Source organism: Macaca fascicularis, chromosome 20 (genome assembly GCF_037993035.2).
Source record: "Macaca fascicularis isolate 582-1 chromosome 20, T2T-MFA8v1.1".
Taxonomy (NCBI): domain Eukaryota; kingdom Metazoa; phylum Chordata; class Mammalia; order Primates; family Cercopithecidae; genus Macaca; species Macaca fascicularis.
In genome coordinates, this window is record NC_088394.1 from 13,900,001 (window position 1) to 13,921,839 (window position 21,839).

Sequence of the window (21,839 nt, forward strand, 5' to 3'; positions counted from 1 at the left end):
GGTGCAAAGCCCAGGCCAGGGGCTGTGTTAGAATTCTCCCTAGCAAAGGCTCCCTCCTCACTTGGATTGATAGTTTGCCTATATATGAGATTTTAGAAAAAAAAAAAAATCACAGTACCACCGCCTATCGGGAGCCTTCAGGGTTAAGACTAAAAAAGGGCCAGGCTCCTGGATGCCCTTTCTGATTTTCTGTCTTAGAGCAGTGTGGCTTTGGGAATGATATGGTGCCCTGGAGGGAGGGCCAGATGCCCCGTGCTTCTTTAGAACTTGGTTCATGTGCAGCTTCCCCTACTTGTGTCTCTGCAGCAAGGCCCGGAGGCAGGTGAAATGCAACTAATTTGCCATAAAGACAAATCTTCCCATCTCCTCCCTGGTCCTCTCCTGCTTAGGAAACTGGGGATTTTTTCCCTACCTTTCTTGTTTCTGTCTGCTGAGACAGCCTCTGGAACCTGCACAGCTTTATACCATGTAGTTCAAAGGAAGAGAGAAATACCTGGACTTTAAAAAAAAAAAAAAGAAAAAACCATGAACTCTTTCCCTTTTACTTTTTAATTCAGCTTGTGAAGAAGAAGAAAGCAGAGACCCAGAAAATGGTCCTATATAAGTTAAAGTAAATGCTTTTTCACAGTAACCAAAGGTCCCACAAATACCGTGCTTAAGAGAAATAAGTATTTCTTTTTTTAGCAGCTTTATTGAGATGTGATTCACCTATCATACAATTCACCCGTTTACAGTGTAAAATCCAATGGTTTTCAGAATGTTCACAGAATTGTGCAACCATCATTACAGTCAATATTAGAACGTTTTCCTCACCCCAAAAAGAAACTCTATAACCATTAGTAGACATTTTCCATCTCTCACTGTCTTAATAGTCCTCTCCCAGCTAACCCTTGGTTTAAGCAATGATTTGCCTATTTTGTGTCTTTATATATTTGCCTATTTTGGATATAGCTGTCTCATGTAATAGACCTGTATTAGTTTGTTTCCATGCTGCTGATAAAGACATACCCGAGACTCGGTAATTTATAAAGGAAAGAAGTTTAATGGACTCACAGTTCCACATGGCTGGGGAGGCCTCACAATCATGGTAGAAGGCCAGGGGGATTGCAAAACACGTCTTACATGGCAGCAGGCAAGAGAGCGTGTGCAGGGGAACTCCCCATTACAAAATGGTCAGATCTCATTAGACTTATTCACTACCACGAGAACAGCACAGGGAATACCCACCCCCATGATTCAGTTACCTCCCACCAGGTCCCTCCCATGACACGTGGGAATCATTACAATTCAAGGTGAGATTTGGGTGGGGACACAGCCCAACTATATCGTGACCCAAGGAGAGTAGTCCAGGTTGGTGGGCATCTGTACTCCAAGTGGTCACCCCAGGTTCCTCCAAGCTTGTTGCACTATGACTCTTACCATCTTGTCCTCATCTGCATTGTTATAGTTGGTTGCTGTCACTGCATATTTCTGGCCTGAGGGAAGAGGAAAGAGAGGAGCCCCAGAACAAGTATTTTTTTTTTTTAAAGCAAGTCAGGTAAAGCAGAAGTTGGACACGTCACTTTTGCTATTACTTCATTGGTGGGAGATCAGTTTCATGGCCAAATGTAGCTTCCAAGAAGGCTGGTAAATCTAGTTACAAGTTGAGTGACCATGTGTCCAAGAAAAAAAAGGTAGAATAAATCCAATCTGGGAGATAAGTAGCAGTCAGCTACAGCATTTTCTCTGATGGGAATATACATTTCAGGAAATGTACCATGCACTGCATATAATGTTCTGAGTTTTTAAAAGCCTTGTCTCATTTACTTCTACACTGCACTCCACAAGGTATATTTTATTATCCTAATTTTATAATCTTTATATTTTCTGATGATGACAGAAATAGCAGCTACTATCCTTTGAATACCTGCTATGAGGCAATGACATTGGCCTTTTTCAGGATGCAAGGTACTCTACACCATTCTCTTCAATACTCTCCATCCCCAGGTCACATAGGCCTGGTTATTTTAGTTTCAATTTTATAGGTGAAGCTTAGAGATTTGAATTCAGATCCATCTGTTGTCAAATTTTATACTCTTTCCTCCATATGGTAAAGAAGATTTTGTAGTCACAAAAGTCAGACATGCCTAGGTGCGGTGGCTCACGCCTGTAATCCCAGTACTTTGGGAGGCTGAGGCGGGAGGATTGCTTGAGCTCAGGAGTTTGAGACAAGCATGGACAGCATAGTGAGACCCCCTTCTCTACAAAAATAAAAACAAAAATAGCCAGGCATGGTGGTGCATGGCTATAGTCCTAGATTCTCGGGAGGCTGAGGTGGGAGGATCACTTGAACCCAGGAGATCGAGACTGTAGTGAGCTCTGATCATGCCACTGCACTCCAACCTGGGTGACAGAGTGAGATGTGCATACTTCCAAACTTTGTTATCTGTCATATAAAACTGGTGCATTGAATCCTTCAAATTCCCAGCCATATTAACTCCTGTTTCCTTCTCAACATTCCCAGATCTCATTGTCTTGTCTTTCAAGACTGGGGGCTCTACCATAGCTTTCAAGAACCTAGTGTAGAACGCAAAACCAACACATTGGTTCTTTGTCATCATTTGTATCAGTCTGTTCTCATGCTGCATAACAGACTGAGATGGGGTAATTTATAAAGGAAAGAGTTTTGATGGACTCACAGTTCCACATGGCTGGGGAGGCCTCACAATCATGGTGGAAGGCAAGGAAGAGCACAGCACGGGAAAAGCCCGCCTCCATGATTCAGTGACCTTCCACTGGGTCCCTCCCACAAAGTGTGGGAATTATTATAATTCAAGGTGAGATTTGGGTGGAGACACAGAGCCAAACCATATCATCATTGAAAGTGAAGGGATAGACTGGATGCGGTGGTTCATGCCTGTAATCCCAGCACTTTGGGAGGCTGAGGCAGGTGGATCACAAGGTCAGGAGTTTGAGATCAGCCTGGGCAACATGGTGAAAGCCCCTGTCTACTAAAAGTATGAAATTTAGCTGGGTGTGGTGGTGGGTGCCTGTAATCTCAGCTACTTGGGAGGCTGAGGCAGGAGAATTGCTTGAATCTGGGAGGTGGATATTGCAGTGAGCCGAGATCGCGCCACTGCACTATTGCCTAGGCGATAGAGCTAGACTCAGTCTCAAAAAAACAAAAAACAAAAACGAAACAAAACAAAAAGTGAAGGGATAGTGGAAGCACAAGGACAAGAAAATTTGATTAAAATCTCAAAATAGAATCTCACTACATTGTCATGGAGGGAGTCAGTGGGATATGGCATGAAAAGCCCAGGAAACCACATCGACCTCAATGGCTCGGAGGACAAACTGAATGAGAAAACACATGCAAAGCTCCCGGTGAGTGCCTGGACTGGAGTGATGGTGAAGAAACCTCAGTCTCAGTTCTCACTTCCTCATTAGTCTGCAGCTCTATTTAATCCAGCCCTGTTATAGGAAACCAACTTCCTGTCTGTGACTAGCCAGTACTCCAGCCAATGTCCACATAACTCAGAGGATGCTAGATCCCTGCCTCTTGTAATGCAGTAGCCAACCTGGCAGGGAGTCTCACATCACCCCCAGCTCTCCCCTCCTACCCCACCTTAAGGAAGAAAAAGATAAACATATTTTGCCTTGATGGCAAATTTCTGGGCTTTGTTAAACTTTTGGCTGTGACATCTTGATATTTTCTCTTGAGAATATGATATTTACACATCTGCCCCAATCCCTGATATTTTGAGAGGAAGAATCAAGAAGAGTGTTTTCCCTGCATAACTCTCACCCCATCCACCACATTCTTTAGTTTTGAAGGAATATTTTCCTGCAGATAGATCCTTGTCAAAGGAGTAATATTCATTTTTCATTGCAGGCAATGTAGAATGCCTACGTTGCAATGTTCTACACAGCAGGCAAAAGGTTCCATAAATATTGAGTGTGATGGTCATAAATTCAGGCAGTGGAGCCAGGTGTCCTGGGTTCAAGTCTCAGCTCCATTTTTTGGACGAACTGTCAAAGCACTCTGAGCCTCAGTTTCCCACTTATAAAATAAGACCAATGGTAACACCTACCTCGTGAGGATGTTGAGAATATTGAAGGAGGTAGCAAATGTAAATTCCTAGTGAAGGCAGTAGCATAGAACACACACTTAAGAAAGGTGAGTAGTTACTCAGTTTGCCATTGACAAGAGTGGAGAAATAGGAAGTCCCTGTCAATACTCAGACTTCTGATATACCTAAACAGGCTCTTTAATCGATCCCTGCCTCCTTCACCTGACTTTATTCTACCTCCCTCCCCCGAGCTAGGTCTGCTAAAAAGTATCCAGGTCTCTGCACATTCTCATACAGAAAGATGGATCCTAGTTCGCCTGTCTGAAAAATAAAAGCACTTAACCCAAGCTCCAGCCCTTCAGTCCCTGTAAAGAACAGATCATTCCGTCTTCGGTGATACAGACTGAATGACCAGGAGATTAAACATCCTGCCCATTTCTCATATTTCATGGACTGTCATTGGAATTGGAATATCATCAGTGCTTTCCTTCTTTCCTCACATGCATATTATTGCACCCCTCCTGTGTGCCAGGTACTGGGCTGGATGTTGAGGATTAAGCAGTGAGCAGAACAAATACAACCTCTGCCCTAAGTGGAGCTTTATATTCTGGTTAAGAGAGACAGAGCATACCCAAGTAATCAAAAAAGATAACTTTATGTATTAATATGGCCTATGAACATATTAAAATAGGGAGAGGTCGTCAGAGCCATGGGTGGGAGTGTCTTCTTTGGGTATTAGGAGGGTTTTTCAGGTGGTAGCCTTTGGTCACAGGTCCAAATGGCAAGAAGGAGTATTTAAATAGTGGAAACAGCAGGGATGAGGTCCAAAGGCCCTGAGATGGTGACAAGCTTGGTGTGTTCAGGAATAGAAAGGAATCTCATGTATGGTGGAATAGTACCCCCCTAAATCCATGTCCACTCGGAACCTCAGGCTGGGAATGCACATGGAAATAGAGTCTTTGCAGAGGTCATCAAGTTGAGGATATATTGAATTAATGTGGGCCCTAATCCAGTGGCTGGTATCCTTATAAGAAGGAAGAAATTTGGACACATACACACACAGATACAGACACACACACACACACACACACACACACACACACACACACACACGGAAAATGGCCACGTGAAACCTAAGGCAGAGATTAGAATGATGTAACTTCCAAGGCAAGAGATGCCATGGATTGCCAGCAACCACCAGAAACTAGAAGAAGCAAGAATGGATCCTCTGGTGGAGCCTTCAGAGGGAGCATGGCCCAGCCAACTTCTTGCCTTTGGAGCTGCAAGAGAATGTATTTCTGTTGTTTTAAGCCATCAAGTTTGTGGTACTTTGTGATGGCAGCTTTAAGAAACAAACACACCCGGTGATGTGTTCACAATAGGTATGGAGGAGAGGAGGGTACACAGGTAGCCAGAGTCCAAGTCAAACAGACCTCAGGGACCGTTGCGAAGAATTTGGATTTTATTAAGTGTAATGGGAAGATTAATTGCTGCCTTTTGTCATACCCTTGAGCCAAAGGCAGAAACCTATGAGGAAATGTGAAAGCTTTGGTTGGGGCATTGCTTACCAGGTGAAACCCACCACCTGTGACCCAAGATTATTACCAAGCAAGAATGAGTGGTAGGAACCCCTCCCTAAGATATCTTTGCCTCAAGGAAAGGAGGTAGGTGGGAGGCTGCCTGCTGAGACCCTCAGATGTGCAGCTTGTTTTGGAAACTGGTTATTACCTTGGTGTTCTCCCTTTCCACGGAAGCCAGGCTCCATCCCGCCCTGCACCTGCACAAGTGTCTGCTGCTAATTAACAGAGAGACAGATGGAGGAAGGTATAGTTTAATTTTACAGCCCCAGTTTCTTCAAGGCAATTAGGTTCATTGGAAGGAAAGCACCTTTTTCTTTCTTCTTCTTCTTTTGTAAATGAAAAAAAATCAAACGGGAGAGGGCCAGTGTTGTCGAAAGGCTCACACATCTGTTTTCTGGTCGGTTTGTCAGCCATCTGGCCACAAGGTACCGGGGCTGATTAGGTTAATGCATTTATTAATGGGGCTTGCAAGACTGTTCAATGAATCTGTTATTTCTTTCACAAGGCGCTTTTTAATATACTAAGATAGGGGCCACACTGCACAAAGCCAAGAGTGACTAGATAAGCATTTCTTTCCCCTCACCTGGCTCCAAACCAGAGGGAAACAGAAACATTATGAAAACAGGGTTTCATGAAAACTGCACTTCCAGGTAATGGAAATGATTCATCCGTCTAACCGCTAACCACCTCCTTGTTGAAATAATCTTGAAAATATCTCTTTGGAGGATAGTTTCATGCACCAGGCACCAGTTCAGTGCCTACACTGCACTTCTCTAAGAGAACACCTGAGTCCTAGGGCGGGAGAATGGTTAGTTAAATGAATAGGCATGAATGATATAATCTTGCCTATAGGACATTAGATGGCCTGAGGACCCCTTGCCTTCTTCACTCTACAACTCAGATATCCTTTCAGGTTCTTGAAACTACTCAGCTCCTTCTCACCTCAAAGCTTTTGCAAATGCTGTCATGTATCAGTTATCAACTGCTGCATAACAAATGACTCCAAATCTTGGTTGCTTAGCATAGCAACTATTTATTGAGATCATGATTCTGGGGCAATGGGGAAGTTCTTCTTGTTTGGGCTGGATTAGCTCCTCTCAGTTGGGTTTTCTTGGTATCTGGCTCTGCTGTTAGGTGGCTGATGGTCTAGGATGGCCTCACTGAACATACTGCAGTTAGCAGTCGGTTGGTTGTGGTGAGCAGGGGTAACTGGCCTATGGGTTTCTCATCCTCCAGAAGTCTAGCGGCTCCCTTCTTCACATGGAGGCAGATTTCTAGAGCCTTAGAGTAGAAGTTGCTAGAATCTACTGGTCCAAGCCCACCATAATGCCAGTCTGTATTCAAGGCATGGGAAAATAGACTCCACTTCTTGATGGTAAGAGCTGCAAAGTATTTTGGTCATTCTTGCAATTTGCCACATATTTCTTCATGTGGGTTGCTCTTTCTGTTACTCTTCACCTTCTGATCTCAGCTTAAAGAGCTCTTTCGCAAGAGGCAGGATGAATGCCTGCCTCCCTAGTAGAACGTTTATCCCAGGATGGCAGGAACCATGTCCGTTTCTGTTTCTGATTGTCTTTCATATTTCAGGTATCCAGCATATAGTGGGTACCTGTTTGATGAATGGCTAAATGATTGAACAAACAGCTCGAAGACTGCAGCATGGACAATGGATTGGAGGAGGTGAAACAAGGCAGGGAGGCCAGTGTGGTTACTGAAGGAGAACAATGTTCAAAGGGGGTAGGAGAAAGGGAGTAGGTTAAGGAAGTATTTGTTAGGTATGGCTGGAAGGACTTGTTGGTTTGACAGTTGTGCTGCAAGAGAAGAAGAGAATGAAGTCAACCATCCCTCCCAAGTTTCTGGCATAAGTGGCTAAGGAGTGGGTGGTCCTGCATGAGAGGTAAGGAAGAGGCTGAAGAACAGATCCAAGTAATGTTGTTGGGTTCAGGCATGACCACTTTGGGTCAGAGATGCTGGTGAATCTGTCCATGAGGTAACTAGATACATAAATTTTGAAGTCTAAAGGGGAATCTTAGAGTACTTTTCTATTGAAGTTTCATGGCACTGGAAATCTGGAACTTTCCTCTAAAAGGCAGGAAATGGGTTCAAGTCCCAGCTCTAATATTAGCTTGTGCTACCTTAAACAATAAAGCTTCCCTGACCACCACCTCCCTCCTGATCAGATCAAGGCCCCTTTGTGTGCCCTTTCATGGAGTAAACTAGGCACTTAACAAACATGGTGGGAGCAAGAAGGAAAGAAGGGAGACAGAAAAGAAGACAGCTCAGTTTGGATGAATGCCTGCTTTTTGCCTAGCAAGTGGCCTACCATGGAGTAAGTGTTGAAACCATGTCTGTCGAATTTAATCCAGGGCTTCTTTCTTAAGGCAGGGAATAGATAAAATATAGATATTGGGCATTTACTACATTCCAGGAATTGTGCTGTGTAGCAGGTGTAGCTCATGCAATTCATTGCTCACCATAAACCCAAGAGTGGTTAATATTATCCCCATTTCACACCTGGGGAAACAGGCATAAATGGTTAAGTGGTGTTCCCAAGGTCTCATAAACTCAGATCTGTCTCATTCCAGAGCCAGCAGACTTTCTTGTTCACTCCACTCTTGCCCCAAGTACCAAACACTTTCTGTGCCCAGGGAGTACCCAATACCAGGTTCACCAAGCAACCAGCTCAGAATTAGGTAAGGAGGATGGTGTGGATTCTCCATGTGGGACTCAGTGTTTCCTCTCAATGGGATTTTCCCCCCATCTGCACAGATATGGACAGACTCGAATACTTCTGTATCTGCTTTTCTTTAGAACTTTCTGAGGGGACATTACCTATTGAAGCTGCTGGGATGCTTAATTCATAATTTATTTTGTCTGTTTCTCAGAAGCAGGGAACATTGAATGCATCCCTTGCTCAGAGCAGACCTCAGACTGGTCTGATGTCTGGAAAGAGGAACATGGGAAAGAATGATGCTGGATCATTATAAGGCATATAATAAGGGCGAGTGAGATTTTTCAGTGAGAGATTACTGGGAGCAAAATGAAAAAGACAGCTTCCACCCCTATTCTTGTCCTGATATTCTCTATGCTGTCACTGTATTTTGCTCATTTTTTTTAACTTTTAAGTTCAGGGGTACAAGTGCAGGTTTGTTACACAGGTAAACTTGTGTCATGGGTGTTTGTTGTACAGATTATTTCATCCCCCAGCTATTAAACCTAGTACTCACTTTTTTTTCTAATCCTCTCACTCCTCCTACTCTTATCATTATCATTCATCAAATATTTACTGAGGCCAGGTGTGGCTCATACCTGTAATCCCAGCACTTCAGGAGGCCAAGGTGGGTGGATCACTTCAGGTCAGGAGTTCGAGACCAGCCTGGCCAACATGGCAAAATCCTGTCTCTACTGAAAATACAAAAATCAGCCAGGCGTGGTGGCATACACCTGGAATCCAAGCTACTTGGAAGGCTGAGACAGGAGAATCACTTGAGCCCAGGAGGCAGAGGCTATAGTGAGCTAAGACTGCACCACCACACTCCAGCCTGGGTGACAGAATGAGACGCTGTCTCAAAAAACAATTTTTACTGAGTCCTTAATATCTGCCAGGAACTAGGTTGGACATGGCTTATATAATGCTGGGCAAAAGTCATACCTGGTCTTCTTGGAACGCTAGTGAGTGAGATGGGTGATAATGAATGAACTGCATAAACAAGTGTAAAATGACAGTCGTAAATGCCATGGGGAGGAGCTTATTATGGAGCAATCTGACCTTTTCAGACTTTCTAGAAGGGAGAGGGACCTGAGGGGAGAAGCAGCTGGGCATAATAGGAGTGAGGTGGGAAGATACTTCCCTTTAGCTCTCTAACAAAAAACTCCTATGTGCTGGAACTGTGATAATGGCAGGGGCTATCCCTGTGGTTCTCAACTCTGGCTGCACATTAGAGTCACCTGAGGGACTTAGAAATTCTACGTCTGGGCCGCACTCTCTGAGATTCTGATTAAATAGGTTTGGGAAGGGGTCCAGGTTTCTGAACACTTTTAAAGCTCCCCCGTGTGATTTCCATATACTGCCAGGACTGAGAACTACTGAGCCACCGAGATGGAAGGATATTTCTGCTCTCAAAGAACTCGTGGTCTAGTGGGGAAACAGATGTGAACACAGAAAAGTATAAAACAGCATAGTCAGTGTTATGATGGAGACAGCAGGGGTGGCTGAGAAAGTCTGAGGGAATGAGGGAGGCAACATCTTAGCTAAGGCTTGCAAGATGAGTAACAGTGAGCCTGGCGCTAATGAAGGGGGTAGACTCTGCAGCTCAGACACGTGGTTCTTAGATCAGATAGGGGACCTCGTTATAAATACTACTATGACTGGTTAGCTCCCCTTCATAGCACTTACCGTAGTTATACTTCTATGTAATTTGGGGGATTATTTGAGCACCACCTCGCTCCTGATCAGATCAAGGCTCCTTTGTGTGCTCTTTCAGGTGGTAAACTAGGCACTCAGTGAACATGGTGGGTGGAAGAAGGAAAGAGGGGAGACAGAAAAGAAAGGAGGTTGATTTGGATGAATGCCTGCCTCCCTACTAGAATGCCCACCCCAGCAGGGCAGGAACCACGTCTGTTTCTGATTCTCCTTCATATTTCAAGTGTCCAGCACATGGTGGGTACCTGTTTGATGAACGACTAAATGGTTGAACAAACAGCTCAAAGACTGCAGCATGAACAATGGATTGGAGGAGGTGAAACAAGGCAGGGAGACCAGTTTGGTAACTGAAGGAGAACAGCGTTTAAAGAGGGTAGGAGAAGAAGAATAGGGTAAAGGAATATTAGATATAGCTGGAAGGACTTGTTGGTTTGACAGTTGTGCTGCAAAAGAAGAAGAGAGTGAAGTCAACCATTGCTCCCAAGTTTCTGGCTTAAGTGGCTAAGGAGTGGGTGGTCCCATGTGAGAGATAAGGAAGAGGCTGAAGAACAGATCTGAGTAATTTTGCTGGGTTCAGGCATGGCCACCTTAGTTACAGGAAAGGAGTCCCGATCTAGACCCCAAGAGAGGGTTCTTGGATCTCATGCAAGAAAGAATTCAGGGCAAGTCCATAGAGTAAAGTGAAAGTAAGTTCAATAAGAAAGTAGAGGAATAAAAGAATGGCTACTCCATAGCCCTCAGGGCTGCTGGTTGCCCATTTTTATGGTTATTTCTTGATGATATGCTAAAGAAGGGGTGGATTATTTATGCCTCCCCTTTTTCGACCATACAGGATAACTTCCTGATATTGCCATGACATTTGTAAACTCTCATGGCGCTGGTGGGAGTGTAGCAGTGAGGACGACCAGAGGTCACTCTCATGGCCATTTTGGTTTTGGTGGGTTTTAGTTGGTTTTGGTCAGCTTCTTTACTGCAACCTGTTTTGTCAGCAAAGCCTTTATGACCTGTGTCTTGTGCCAGTCTTCTATCTCATCCTGTGACTAAGAATGCCTTAACCATCTGGGAATGCAGCCCAGTAGGTCCCAGCCTCAGTTTACCCAGCCCCTATTCAAGATGGGGTTGCTCTGATTCACACGCCTATGGCAGTTGTCCTGCAAGAGAAGAGGAGTGTGAAGTCAACCATTGCTCCCAAGTTTCTGGCTTAAATGGCTAAGGGGTGGGTGGTCCCATGTGAGAGATAACAAAGAGGCTAAAGAACAGATCTGAGTAATGTTTCTGGGTTCAGGCATGGCTACCTTGGGCCAGAGATGCTGGTGAATCCAGGAGGTAATGACATATAAATTTTGATGTTGAAGGGGACAACTTTGAGTATTCTTCAATTGAAGTTTCATGGCACTGGAAATCTAGAACTTTCCTCCAAAAGGCGGGAAGATGGGTTCTAGTCCCAGCTCTAATATTAACTTGTGCTACCTTAAACAATTTATGACATTTCAGGAATGTGTGATCCTCACAGCCTAAGCAGATTCCAAGATTCCTTTTGGCTTTAACATTCCATACCTTCAGGTAGCCCTAGAATTTAAAGAGGAACTTTCTGTTGAAAGGCTTTATCAATCGGAGCTATCTGCATTACAAGGGATATAAACTCAAATATTAGAGCTGGGACTAGAACCCATCTTCCTGCCTTTTGCAGGAAAGTTCTAGATTTTATATATAGCAAGTTAATATGTGGCTTCCTGGCGTGTTGCCTTGGGCAGTAGTCTGAGCGGAGGCCACGCTAGCCAGGAAAGAGTGCTGTGATCAATGAATGATGTCTAGCAGAGACACAGAGTCAGAAACGGGGACATGGTTTTGTTTCAGTCCTGAAACCAAAGGTTTCCCTCTATGGCCTTTCAAATAATGTTGACTGAATGTAGGTTCTACTGTGGCTCAGCCATTAGCTCTGGGTAACCTTAGTTTAATCATTTTATATGCCAGAGCTTGTCAGTTTCCTTATTTGTCAAGTAGCAGTAATAGTCCCCATCTTTTCTACCTTCATTGTTGAAAGGATCTAATGAGAAACGAAGCATAGAGCCCTGTAAGGAGCAGAATCAGATACAAAGATGCAAAGGAGAATCAGAAACAGATACGGTTCCTGCCCTGCTGCGGTGGACATTCTAGTAGGGAGGCGGGCATTCTTTAACCTTTATGTAAATTCACCTGTGTGACACTGTGAGATCCGGACATGTGGATGAAAGAGCAAACACTTCTCATCTCCTGAGAGATGAAAGTTCAGAATTTTATTGCTAATGAATTAATTTTAAAAGTGTAGATAATCTTATAATAAAAGAATTCAGAAATAAATAAAATAAAAGGAGGTCTCGTAAAATTGTCAAATAAAAATCACATAAGAAAAGAGTCAGCAAACCACCATGGCACATGTATAGCTATGTGACAAACCTGCATGTTCTGCACATGTATCCCAGAACTTAAAGTATAATTTTAAAAAAAGAAAGTGTCGATGAAAAGAGTCAAACTCTGTCAAATACTTGAAGAGATTTATTCTGAGCCAAATAGGAGTGAGCAGGACCTGTGACACAGCCCTCAGGAGTGCTGAGAACATGTGCCCAGGGTGGTTGGGCTGCAGCTTGGTTTTATACCTTTTAGGGAGGTGTGAGAAATCAATCAGATACATTTAAGAAATATGCAGGTTTGGTCCAGAAAAATGGGACAATTTGAAGGGGGGGATTAGGGGGCAGCTTCAAGGCTATAGGTAAATGTAAACATTTTCTGGTTGACAGTTGGTTGAGTCTAAAGACCTGGGATCGATAGAAAGGGAATGTTCAGGTGAAGATAAAAGATTATGGAGACCAAGGTTCTTTTGAAGTCTTATAGTGGCTGCCCTTAGAGACAATGGATGACAAATGTTTCCTATTCAGACTTTTAAAAGGTGCTAGACTCTCAGTTAATCTCTTTAGGATTGGGAGGGCCTGGAAGAAAAAGATCTAGCTATCATAATAGAGCTTCTTTACAGATATAGGTTTTACCCCACAAAAAAACGTCTTTGCAGGACCATTTCAAAATACGACAGAAAAACATGTTTGGGGGTAAAATATTTTGATTTTCTTCTTTGTCATGTAATGTTGTGCCAGAGTCAGATAGGAAAGTAAGTCACGATATATAGGGTTAAATAAAACCCATCTGATGAGAATTTATGGTTTGTAGGGTGTGACTCCCAGATGCCTTAGACAGAAATTTGGGCAAGATAAGAAAAAATCAGAGCTTAGTCCTCAGAAGAAAGAAAGACAGAGAAAGAGAAGTAAAAATGAAGGAAGAGAGGGAGGGAGGAAGAGAGAGAGGGAAGGAAGGAAGGAAGGAAGGAAGGAAGGAAGGAAGGAAGGAAGGAAGGAAGGAAGGAAGGAGGGAAGGAAGGAGTCATTGAGTGCTGGAGAGAGTGTAGTTAAATTGAGTGGAAATTGTAAAACTCTTTTGTAGAGGAGTTGGCAATATGTATCAAGAGCCTTAACAATGTTTATGCTCTTTGACCAAATAATTCTATGTTTTATAATCCAGATCAAAGGTCAGCAAACTTTTTAAAAAAGGATTGGGTAGTAAATAGCTCAGACTCTTCAGGCCTCACAGTTTCTGTCAATTGACTTTCAACAAGCACTCAATTCTACCATATCAGAACAAAAGCAGCTATGGATTAGACATAAATGAATGGGTATGGTTTTGTTTCCAATAAAACTTTGTTTACAAAATAAAGATGTGGCCAGATTTGGCCCATGGGTCATAGTTTGCCAATCCCTGATCTAAATTAAGAAAACAGACCTGGTGTGGTGGCTCACACCTGTAATCCCAGCACATTGGGAGGCCAAGGTGGGAGGATTGCTTGAGCCCAGGAGTTCAAGACCAGCCTGGGCAACATGATGAAACCTCATTTCTACAAAAAAATACAAAAATTAACCTAGTGTGGTGGTGCTTGCCTATGGTCCCAGCTACTCAGGAGAATCATCTGAGCCTAGGACGTAGTGAGCTATGATTGTGCCACTGCACTCCAGCCTGGGCAGCAGAGTAAGATCCTGTCTCAAAAACTAATAATAAATAAATAAATAAGAAAACATTTTTAGAATTATGCTAAATTCAACCTTCTAAATACAAAGAGAGGTTTAGGTGAAAAGAAAAGTTGCTATTACAACTTTATTTGTAATAGCAAACTATTGGCACCACTAGAACACTCATCAGTAGGGGGATTCATTAATTTTGATAGTTCCACTCAATGAAATACTAGGTACACATGAAAATCCTGTTTATTAATAATTTATAACAACACGGAGAAATGCTTGATAGAACATTAGATGAGAAATAGAAACAAACTTATTTGTAATGATGATGATAATGGTGGTGGATAATATCTAAGCACTTTACACAAGTGATATCATTTAACTCTCCAAACAGACCTATGAAGTATACTTTTCTATTGTAATGACTTTCCTAATGGAGAAGCTGATGCTGACAAACGTTAAGTAATTTAGTCAAGGTTAAGCTGCTGGCAGGTGTCAGAGTTGGAATGTGAATACAGGTCTGTTTAACTGCTAAAAGCAAAAACAAAGGCAAACAAACCAGCCAAGAAAAATCCCAAATTAAATTCTGTTTATTAAAAAAAAAAAAAAACAGAAGAAAAGACACCCAAAAGTTGTTATCGGCTATCATGATTGGTAGGTGATAGGAAGACCGCTTAACATGTTCAGTATTTTCTCTAATGAGAATGTATCATTTTAATAAAAAAGAACAGGTGAATTTCATAGGCAAACCAACAATGGCAGAATGGTAGGTAGGATTGTGGGGAGAGAAGTGTTTATTTCGGGGGTCTAGAGGTTCCCTTGGGGATGCCCTTAATCCTCTTGGTCCTGCTCTTTGTTTGTGAAAAGGACGTGGTGCTGCGTTTCCCTCTGTCTTGTTCTAGGTGGAGTTTCTAGTGTGTCTTGTTTGGACTGTTGGCCTATCTTTATGCTGTTCTTGGGTTGACATGCCAGTCTCTAACTCTCTCTAACTCTCTCTGTCTCTCTCTCTCTCTCTCCCTTCTCTTTCTTCCCCTTCCTCATCCACCTGTTCCGCTGTGCAGCTGACAAGGTCAATGATGACTTCTACACCAAACGACGGCACCTGGCTGAGCTGGCTGCTAAGGGGAACCTACCTTTGCACCCCGTAAGAGTGGAGGACGAGCCTGGGGCCTACAGCCCTGAGCATGGTCCTGCCAAGCAGAATGGACAGAAGTCCCGCACCAACAAGATGCCCCCACATCCCCTGGCCTACAACTCTACCACCAACTTTAAGGGCTGGGACCCCAACGAGCAGTCCCTCCGGCGGCAGGCTTACGGCAACAAGGGCAAGCTTGGCACGGCCGAGACAGGCTCCAGCGACCCCTTGGGAACTCGCCCCCAGCATTACCCACCCCCACAGCCATACTTCATCACCAATAGCAAAACAGAAGTGACTGTCTGAGCTTTCGCCACAGGGAGCACCCTGGAGACCACACTCAACTGAGAGAGGCAAAAAACAACCCCGCCCACACCCTCCCTGTCCTCCCCCAACATGTGCGTCCACACACTCACTCTCAACAAGAACCAACTCTAAACCTACTGGGGACACGGAGTCGCGTTTTTCCTAGGTCATGCCTATAACGTGTCGGCGGGCAGCTGAGAAAGACCGAAGCGTGGACATTCAGCAATACAGCAAAGAGGAAAACTGAGGCACACTCTTTCCACTCCGGGACCAAGGTGGCCAACTCACATGCCCAAACCATGGGGCTGAGTTTTCTTTTCCTCCTAACTTGAAACTGAAATCCATGATGACAAAATATAAAAGTAGCACAATTTAGAGAAATTGTCCATTTGAGCACATACACTACTTGCCACGTGCTGTCTGTTTCTAGGTTCGAGAGCCAGGGTGGAAGTGGGGAAAGAGAATGAGGGAGGACACAAGAGAAGAGTGCATTCTGGAAGAGGAGTTGTTCTGGGAGGAATTTGCCCACATCAGAAGCATTTTTCTAATTCCAAGAAGTGGTGACGTGGATGTAAAATTTTGACAGAGCATGAAACAGTAACTGGACCCCAACCATTCTATTTATAGTACTTTTCATATCATCCATATTGAACGCAAAAAACAACACACTCTGAAACTCACAAAAAATAAATAGACCCTGAACCCACCAGCAATGATGGGAAGGAAACAAACAAACAAACAAAAAAACATTTTAGAGAACTCCCATAAGGACCATGACTGTGGAAATGGGAGGGATGGGCTTTTATGACAGGGAGAGGGTCCGGAGAGTATCAAATAACTTTTTAAAAAGAGAATTAAAATGTAAGCCCACTACAAAACAAACAAAAACAGCAAATGAGGTTGTTTTTTTTTTTCCAAAATCTTGAAGACTTGTTGACATTAACAACAACAAATCCACAGCTGGAAAAGTCCACAGGAGATCAGATGAGGATCCAGAAGCCTCTGATTTCTGGATTTTGCCTCTAAGTCCTGAAACAGCCACAGAAACAAGTCCTCTATAAACTGTATGTCCCTGATATCCCTTTCCCTTCAGCGCGTTGCCGCCGCCGCTGCCAAACTTTAACTGCTTTGGACTGAAAATGTCATAAGCGTGGGTGGTGCCTTCAATGTGTTACTGTTGTTTCATGACAGTCTTGTTTCCCAAGTGCAACCTGTGTTCTTTTAGCCTTCCTTCCTCTTGTTTTTCTGCAATAGTAGAAGATGTTTCCATCCTTCCTTTGTAGGTGAGCCCACCCCATAACACCCTCTGAGGGGCTGCTACAATGTCAGGGGTGCCCAGGAGCAAAGACCTCCCTACTCTCTACACTATCAAAATGAGTCCTTCCATTTTCTAGCCCTCCCAAACCTGTCAGATGTTTCTTGGTCCCATAATTCCCATGGTCCCTCCAAATTACCTCCCCACATACTTCACGTGTTCATCTGCCATCCAGAATATCCTGAGGTTCTTTTTCTGGTTGGTTCTCATAATCCGTAGTCCTTGGGGTCCCAACAAAGTCAGTTTTCCTACAAGTTGTGTTGGTTTTATGGAAGCCCAAAGAAGTGGATTGAGAGAGAAGAGATTTTTATCTAATGTGAAAGGTTTTTCAACTAGCCCCTAAAGGTCTTAGGTAGTTAATTAACCTTCAACAGACCCACAGCAATTCTGGTGTCAGAAGCTATAAATGGTCTGGCCAAACAAGACTTAGAGTATTTTCTGAAATCCTGAACTGCAGGGTTCTGCCTCACCTGTCTCTCCACTCTGACATCATGAAATCAGCAAAACCAGATATTTATTCTCCTTTTCACTCCCGGCAGATACGAGGACACCAACAATGCACTTGATCCCTCTGGGCCTCAGTCTCCCATCTGAAACATGGGGAATTGGGGTAGGTCAAGCTTTTTAAAACTGCAAAACCTCTACCTGTTTTTAAAAAAGAGATCTTCTGGCCGGGCGCAGTGGCTCATGCCTGTAATTCCAGCACTTTGGGAGGCCGAGGCAGGCGGATCACCTGAGGTCAGGAGTTTGAGATCAGCCTGGCCAACATGGTGAAACCCTGTCTCTACTAAAAATACAAACATTAGCCGGGCGTGGTGGTGGGCACTTGTAATCCCAGCTACTCGGGCGGCTGAGGCAGGAGAACACTTAAACTCGGGAGGTTGCAGTGAGCTGAGACCGCACCACTGTCCCCTAGCCTGGGTGACGGAGTGAGACTGTCAAAAAAAAAAGATATTTCAAAGAACACACAATAGGAGATCTCTATGTATAAAAAGGCACTGTGCTGTACAAAGCAGCGGTCAGAGATTTAGTGCCCACCTTCTCAGCCTCCTTGGGAAGACCACAGAGCTTCCCGGAGTCAAGTAAATACCACTGGGCATGGTCAGAGTTTCACTGACGTTAATGAGCTCTGTACCTGCGACACACTTTGGCATCTCTGAGTATCACCTTCACAATATTTGTACCTAAATTGATTCATTTTAGTGCATTATGTTTTTAAAATGAAAACTTCCTGTCTTCATCACAAATTTTAAAAAAATAATCAGTTGCCATAAATAGAAAGTAAGCATAAAAATAAATAAAAAGGAAACAAGCAGCAATGATTAAATTCCAGCTGGAGTCTGCTGTCTGTGAGTCTGAACTAAAGCCTGGAGTTCTTTCTTTCTCTCTCTCTCTTAAAATGATATTAGCAGGTATTAAATAATTGTTAAAGATACCAGCACCCAATGAAGACTTTCCCTTTGTACTAATAGGTGGACTGAAGGGTAAATGAGAGGGGAATCATTTCCTATGCCAGTCAGTGTTGAACAATGCTGTAGCTATGTACTGACTACGATCATTGTGCATACACCAGGGGTGCACAGCCCACACTTCAGAAAACCTTGAGTTGACTTATCTGTGAGGCTCTTTCCCACTCAAAATTTCTGTAATTCGTATCTCCCTTTTACCTCATCGTTGCTCTTTGCCCCCAGTCCACTTCATCTCACCCTTATCTCAACTCTGATTAAGAGTCTTTCTTGGCCTCTAAATGTATAGTATTGTATTCCTTCTGCATGCTCCTTCTCCTCTGAGTAAACTTCATCAATTGAACTGGGCTCCTTGGGGTCTGCAGTTGTAATTTTGACAGCAGAAGTGCAGCCTGGTCATTAAGATGTAGCCACAATGATGGCCCAAGAAAGACAAGTACTTTCCAAGTAGTCCTGTCTAGGATGGAAAGCTCAGGAAGTACTTCGTAGTTTATTATCTTTCAACTGGCTTTGGGAAATGAACTGAAGAGGGAAGTTTGGACAGGGAAGGTCTTTTTATTCTTTGGCTTCCTCTTGGGATGGTAGATAGACCTCACAATACGAAAAGACGGGACAACCTATGGAACTGTCTATGACTTCCATGTACCAAGACAAGGACCCTGTAGCTAGGGTAGTGAGACCTAGGAGAGAGAAACCAGAACAAAGCAGACAGGCTGTCCTCTTCCTAATTCCATGCCCTGACATCAGCCCCTATTTTTTGCCTTTAGCTGTCCCCCAGTTTCCAACCCAATGGGACCAGAGTCTGACTTCCCTTTGCCCTTTCACAGTGTCTCAGCCTCCATCTGCCTTGGGCTCCCCCTGGCCTCCCCATCTAACTCTTCCCAGTTTTTTGTGTAAATGGAGCATATTTTATGTGCAAATATTTTAGTAACCGTATGTTCTGCAAGTAAACCTGTGTTAATACTTGTCAACAACTGCAGAGTTTATGATACAAATAATTCTTCCTACAATGAAGAAAAAAACACATTTGTTTGTTTTCTAAGAATGTTTATTTGTAAACATATGTATTCACTATATTAATATGAATTTCTTACCTGGCAATAAAACTGATTATATGTGATGCTGTTGGGGTTGTCATGTATCTTTCCAGAGCCTTGCATCCTAATTTGTGTTTTCACCAGGGAACACCAATATTAGCATAGAGAGTGAGGTCTTTAATACTCAGAATGTATGGGAAGTTGTTTCCAGCAAAGGCAATTTCTAGTTAACAGTAACTTATACACATTTTCCAGGAGACTTTGTGTTTGAAGCCTTTTTGGTAAGTTTTGTCACATCTCCTAGTTCACATCCTTTTGCCTTTAGAAATCTATCATTGCTAGGTTTCCTCATCATAACTAAATTTATCCTTAATGGTCAATAATCTTGCTGCAATTTGAACTTTAGTTTTGAACACTGATCAGGGTCATAGAAGACACAAATATTGAAAGGATGGAAGATTGGTTTCTTCCCCTATTTATTAAATTTTATTTCCTGTCTGGCTTCTGGTAGCATGGAGTTTGAAATTTTCAGGTAGAAACCTGTCTGACTATGGTTCCTCCAGAAACAGGCTCTGAGATGAGGATGTGAGAAATGAAGAGAATACTGGGAGGGGGTGGGAAGTTCAATAAGGAAGGGAAAGCAGCCAAGAAGAGTATGATATCATGCCAGCTACCACTATACACACCTGGGGTTTCATGCTGCAAGGAAACTTTGGGAGAGGGTGTTGAACACACATACAGAATCATCCTGCCCAAGTAACATGGAGCTTGGGTGTTTATGTGCCCACGGCCATCAGACATTGTTTCCAAGTTGCTTTCAGGGATGCTAATGTTCAGACACTCCTAGGCTGTCATGTGCAAAGGCAGAAGGATTTTCATGGTGTCAAGAATCCCTAGGCAGCTGGGCGCGGTGGCTCACACCTGTAATCCCAGCACTTTGGGAGGCCGAGGCAGGCAGATCATCTGAAGTCAGGACCAGGCTGGCCAACATGGAGAAACCCCATCGCTACTAAAAATACAAAAATTAGCCGAGTGTGGTGGCATGCTCCTGTAGTCCCAGCTACTCAGGAGGCTGAGGCAGGAGAATGACGTGAACCTGGGAGGCGGAATTTGTAGTGAGCCGAGATCACGCCACTGCACTCCAGCCCAGACGACAGTGTGAGACTGTCTCAAAACAAAAAAAGAAAGAAAGAAAGTTAGTTTATTTTGCTAAGGTCAAGGACACGTGCCCGTGACACAGCCTCAGGAAGTCCTGATGACATGTGCCCAGGGTGGTTGGGGTGCAGCTTGGTTTTATACATTTTAGGGAGACATGAGACATCAATCAAGTACATTCAAGAAGTATATTGGTTTGGTCCAGAAAGGCAGGACAACTCAAAGTGGGGGCACTTCCAGGCTATAGGTAAATTTAAACATTTTCTGGTTGACAATTGGTTTGAGTTTGTCTAAAGACCTGGGATCAATAGAAAGGAATGTTTGGGTTGATGTAAGAGGTTGTGGAGACCAAAGTTTTATCATGAAGTTGAAGCTTTTACCTAGCAGGCTTCAGAGAGAACAGGCTCTAAAATGTTTCTCATCAGGCTTAAAGCCTGTGTTGATGCTAATGTCAGACAGGTATAATGAGGCATGTCAGACCCTCACTTCTCCCTTCATGGCCTGAACCAGTCTTTCACGGTCTTAGAATTTTATTTTTGGTTTACACCAGCTTTTTTTTTTTTTTGAGATGGAGTCTTGCTCTGTCGCCAGGCTGAAGTACAGTGGCGCGATCTTGGCTCACTGCAACCTCCACCTCCTGGGTTCATGCAGTTCTCCTGCCTCAGCCTCCCTAGTAGCTGGGACTACAGGCATGCACCACCACACCTGGCTAATTTTTTGTCTTTTAGTAGAGACAGGATTTCATCATGTTGGTCAGGATGACCTCGATCTCCTGACCTTGTGATCCGCCCGCCTTGGCCTCCCAAAGTGCTCAGATTACAGGCCTGAGCCACCGTGGTTTTCTGATGCTGTAACAGCCATGGGCTACTGTGAATATTCTTAATGTTCTTAGGCCATGGATCCTTTCAATTATCTGGTGAATGCCTATGGATTCCCTTTTCAGAATAATGACTTTAAATGCATAAAATAAAATACATAGAATTACAAAAAAAAAATCCATTATCTCGATATATACTCATGAAAATATTTTTTAAAACTCACATTTGTGATACTGTAATACAGTTGACCCTTGAACAACACTGCTTTGAACTGCATGGGTCCACTTATGTGTGAATTTTCTTGTACCTCTGCCACCCCTGAGACAGCAAGACCTAGCCCTCCTCTTCCTCCTCTTCCTCAGCCTACTCAATGTGAAGATGACAAGGATGAAGATCTCTATGATGATCCACTTCCCCTTAATATATAGTAAATATGTTTTCTCTGCCTTATGATTTTTTAAATAACATTTTCTTTTCTCTAGCTTACTTTATTGTAAGAACACAGTGTTATA

At 43.4% G+C, this 21,839-nt stretch overlaps 1 protein-coding gene across 2 annotated transcripts in view; it reads left to right on the top strand.

Annotated features, from left to right (window-relative positions):
• Positions 1-19,437, top strand: part of SHISA9 (shisa family member 9) — a 342,941-nt gene extending 323,504 nt beyond the window's left edge. For both annotated transcript variants that reach the window (XM_045382337.2, XM_045382338.2), the window contains one exon: positions 15,157-19,437. In XM_045382337.2, the coding sequence (XP_045238272.1) occupies positions 15,157-15,536 (380 nt within the window). In that variant the 3' untranslated portion in view covers positions 15,537-19,437. The remainder of the gene's footprint in view (positions 1-15,156) is intronic.
• The last annotated feature ends 2,402 nt before the right edge of the window (positions 19,438-21,839 follow it).